The sequence below is a fragment of the Ricinus communis genome, chromosome 5, assembly GCF_019578655.1.
Source record: "Ricinus communis isolate WT05 ecotype wild-type chromosome 5, ASM1957865v1, whole genome shotgun sequence".
Classification (NCBI taxonomy): Eukaryota; Viridiplantae; Streptophyta; class Magnoliopsida; order Malpighiales; family Euphorbiaceae; genus Ricinus; species Ricinus communis.
In genome coordinates, this window is record NC_063260.1 from 2,508,948 (window position 1) to 2,513,975 (window position 5,028).

The following is a 5,028-nucleotide window of genomic DNA, read 5'->3' on the forward strand; positions in this document are numbered from 1 at the left end:
TATATATATATATATTTTAACTAGATTCAATTTAGTTATATTAGTTTTAATTACAAATGATTGTTTTATATACACAATATAATAATTTTTATTTTACATATTAGATTATAATTTCTAAAAATATAAAAATATTAATTATTACATCTTAATAGATTTATATTGTAATTTATATTATTATTTATGGAAAGCATATATGTACGAGTTGTAGCTATTATTATCTATTATACATCAAATATAAATTTTATAAATTTATATATTAATTTGTGATAATTTCGAATACTTAATTATTAAATTGTAAAGATTGAAAAGATGTTGTATTAAATGGGTGGGCAAGAGATTAGAACAAGAGGCAATCGAAAATGGCCATCAGACGTTTTATAAATTTTACATAATTATTATTTAATTATTTATAATATTGGTGAATAATATAAAGAAAAAAATGAACAATCTTTCTTTCTGATTTTCCTCTCTACATGGATGGTTTCTTCTTCCTCTTTCTTCAACCTAAACACAACAACAACATTAACAACAACAGCAACAACAAAAGAAACCCTAATTTCAAGTCGCCGTTTCTTTAATCAAACCTTAAAAAGATATAAACTGATCAGGTACTTTTCAATTCAATTCAATTGAATTCAATTCATTTCAACCCAGTTCAATTCAAATCGACCTCTCTGTTTATTTTATGCATGCTGCAGACAAATTCAATCCCCACGTAAATTGCTTTGTTTGATTTGTATAATTCAATTGAATCAAGCTTCAATCATTTCTAATTCATCCTTCTTTTTTATTCTGATTTTTTTTTGTTTTTTGTTTTTATCGAAATTGAGCTTATGTGATTACAAAGGTGTATTCTTTTTCTCTAATTTGCATGTTTTCTTGGTTAATTGAATTTTAATCATAACTCTGTTTGGTTCATGAGAAAGACCAGAATTGTGGTTTTATTATATCCAGGTCTTTTGCATTTGATAGTTTTGTTTTATTTGATCGAGTAGAATAATTGTCTACTTAGCTGATTGTTATGTGTTAGATTTAGTTTCGATAATGAACTGAAATTGGAACAATTCACATTAGGGTTTAGGTGAGATTCAATTTCTTTGATCATTTTTGAATGAGAAACAAATTATCTAAGTTAATGAATTATGATCTTATTTAGAAAAGTGGCTAGGCTGATTTTCTTTGGTTATTGAAATTGACCAGCGTTGGTTTTGATTTTGTACAGTTTTTTTATCTGATTTAGGGTTTGATACTGAAGTTTTTTTAATCTTCTTTTTCTTATATTAGGATGAATGTAAGTGCAGAAATGGCATCAATCTGGTAGAGAAACTAACGTCATTTGATGTGTAAGTATCTGAATTTGGAGGCGGAGTAATGGAAGCTAATATATGTGATATTAGTCACTTGGATGCTGATGTCCTTTTACCTCCACGGAAGCGCTTGCTTGCCGGATTCAAGAAACAGAGCTCTGACAGCGATGCTGCTTTGCCCCCTCCTGCAATCGCTTCCTCCTCGTCCTCCGCGTCTCCATCTTCTCCAACTCTTCCCTTTCCATCTCCATCTCCTCCATTTCCAGCTCCTCATTCTCCATCTTCATGTGAATTTCAAGCCCATCTCAGCAATCTTTTGGGTTCTCATTTTAATAATAATCACAATCTTTCACCTGAACAGATTGTAGAGGCCTCAAAATCAGCGGCTAATGCTGCTATTAAGGCTGCAGAAGCTGCTAGAACTGCAGCTCAAGAGAAGGCTGTTATTGCAGCAAAAGCTGTGACAGCTGCTAAGAGCGCTTTAGCTTTAGTTGCATCTTTTCCTGAAGAGACAGTTAGCAAGGAGAGATACTTGAAAAAAAATAAGCTGAAGAAGCATGTTCAGGTGCAGCTTTTGTACAAAAAACACCAACCTATTAAGAATTGTAGGGATGATGAAGAGCTAGCTCGTAAGTTGCATCGGGTTATGAACAGCTCCCCTAGAATTTCAAAAAACTCTCCTAGTTCTGAATTGAAGGGTCATAAAAATAAGAAGCCTAAAAGCTCATCAACTTCTGAGAGAACTCGGGTTTCTAATGGGAATGTACCACTTGTACGAATTCCATCTTCTATGTGCAATGGACATGCTATAGCAGGTGAATTGGATTCCGAGGGCTCCATTGATGAGGTTTGCACAAGTATGGTAGATGAGAAGACATCGAAAGACGAAAAAGCCACCCAATTAGAGACGGAGAATGGGGAAGCAGAATCAAGTCACTCAAAGGAGAAAATATGGGGAGATGCAGGTTCACCTGGTAAAAAGAGGGGAAGACTGAAACTAAAGAAGTTGCCATTAAGCATTTGTAGCTCTAGGGATCAAGCAAACCCAAAGGATGAAATGCTTCCTAGAAGCTCCCCATTGACTGATAAGAACATGGGCAATCCTACTGCTCGTAGTAAGCCAGTGTATTCTATGGAGACTTCTGCTGATAACCTTGTGGAGGTTGCACCAATGCGGAAATGTCAGGAGTTCAAGCCACCTGCATGTATTAAACAAAATAAAGTCATCCAGTCATGATTGTCAAATCCTTCCGATAACAGGTTGTGACTGTAATAGAAGTTCATAGCTGAGGTAGGATTTGTGATGCTCTTTTTTATAGAAACGGCTTTATTTGATTTATCTTTTCCGTTCATCTTTGGTTTTGTAATGAAGTTGAACTGATTAAAAGAAAATGTATATTTTCAAAGTTCAATTGGTTGCTGGCAATTAGTGGTTGAAACTCTTGCCTTCCTCTTCCTTGAACTACAAAAAGATTATTCGTAACCTATTTCAAAGGTTGCTTTAGATGACATCAAAATTTGAAGTGTTATAGCAAAATAAAGCAGTGAATGTAGATGATTTCTTCCTTTTTCTTTTGTGCATTGATTCTGCATTTGTGCCATTGAAGGGGGAAACCATATCTCATGGTCCTCTTTCCTGCTGTTAGATATAAATTTTTGATAGAAAGGGAAGCATTTTCTTTTGATGTTAGTTACAAATGATAAGGTAATTTGTGCTTTGCACAATAGTGATATGGTGCTTGAATATGGTGAGACCATTTAAGATCTGGTGCTTGAATTCTAGTTTAGAGCGATCAGGTGAGACCATTTAAGATCCGATGCTTGAATTCAGACCTCACTATAGTTTAGCGGTCAGGTGAGACCACTTAAAAGAGCCCGCAGTTGAAGAAGAAAATTCATGCAATACCTGTTTTGATTTAGCATTATCAATCTATCACTCTAACTAAGGATTAAGAGTTAGAAGATCGTGTATACATTTTTAAAAAAAAATTATTTTACTTTTTATTTTTATTATATATTCATGTTAATAAATATGGGAGATAGTATATATAGGAAGAATTTATTAATATTTTTCTATTTATTTTATTATATGTCCCACTTTCTCTTAAGTAATTATTTTTATAATTTTATTTCTTATTAATATTTTTAACTTTCACACACATACATATACTAGTATTACTCATCATGCGTGTTACTCTCGTAAATTATTATTATAAAGGGTAATAACGTAATATTTTTTAATATATTAATATAAAGTATAATAATAAATAATCCTACTAATAAAGTATTATTATTAATAATAATGAATACATGATATATAAATAAAATAAAAAATAAAAGTATCATACTGTTTTTTTCTATGACTTTAAATTTTTGTAAAAATTTTGTATTGAATTATTTAACCTTCATCATATATATATATATTATAATATAAAATAATTCATCAATTTCTTATAGACTTAAGAACATATATGGAAATATTATAAGATTAAAGAAAATTATAGGTGAATGAATAAATTAATAAAATTAAATTAAAAGTAGAATGCATTTTTTTTCTTGTCTTAATTTTTGTGAAAATTTGTAGTAAGTTATTTGAACTTCATAGGTATATATAAAGTGTAATATATTCATCAATCTTTTATTGGATTAGGAAAATATATGAAATTATGACAGAATTAGGATTGAATTAAATTAATCACTAATTAATTCTATTAGGATTAAGAGATAATCACTAATTAATTTTATTAAGTTTAGAAAATTCAATTAATTACATATATTATTAAAATAAGATAAAGTTAGTAATTACTGATTAATTATAATATATTTTAGCCAATTTAAAAACTTTCATCAACTTCGTGCCTATATATATATATCATCAGTAATTACTAATTTTATCTTATTCTAATTCTATATGTAATTTATTTATTTTTCTACGTTAATTATTTGTTAATCTAATTCAATTCTAATTCTATCATAATTTCTAATCCTATAAGAAATTGAGAATTACTATATCACATACACACTATATATATATATGATGGAGTCCAAATAACTCAATACAATTTTTTGCAAAAATTGAAGATAAAAAGTCAGAAATATTATGGTACTTTTATTTTTATTTTATTGATATATTATTTTATGTGTTCTTTATTATTATAATATTTTATTAGTAGGATTATTGCAAGTGAGTTACTTAATGTGGTCAATATATTCTTATATATAAAATTAATTATTCATCAAATTCTGTTAATATTTTACTCCTTTTTATCGTGAAAATCTAAAATTCATTTTTTTATGTTCTTCTCCTTTCTACATTTTTTGCAAATAAAAATCCTATTTTTATTTAATTATAAAAATATTACTATTAAAATTATTATATAAAATTAGAAATTAAAAAATTGAAGAATCAATAGTTAGATTGACTAGAAAATAAAGACATTTACCAAAATTTTCTTATAGAGATCTGATAAATTTAAGTTTGAAAGTTATTATTTGATAAAAGCTTTCAAAGAATTGTGTTTAAAAAGTATTTTAATTTAATTAAAAAAATAGCCACTCAATAAAAGAAAGATGACAGCGAGTTGGTCGAGATAATCACCAAATACTTTTTAAAAATCTCCTCAAAAAAAAAAATTCTTCTTAAAATGTCAAAAGTACTAAAATGGAGTCATATTTTAACTAAGGATTCTTGTAATTCTGGAGGATCCGGTAACGAAGAGCT

At 28.5% G+C, this 5,028-nt stretch overlaps 1 protein-coding gene across 1 annotated transcript; it reads left to right on the top strand.

Annotated features, from left to right (window-relative positions):
• Positions 1 to 411: 411 nt before the first annotated feature.
• On the top strand, positions 412 to 2,877 carry LOC8281317. The gene is made up of 2 exons (XM_002521679.4): positions 412 to 608; positions 1,285 to 2,877. Exon 2 carries the CDS (start codon positions 1,372 to 1,374, stop codon positions 2,542 to 2,544), a length of 1,173 nt encoding a protein of 390 aa, XP_002521725.1. The 5' UTR covers positions 412 to 608; positions 1,285 to 1,371; the 3' UTR covers positions 2,545 to 2,877.
• Positions 2,878 to 5,028: the final 2,151 nt, after the last annotated feature.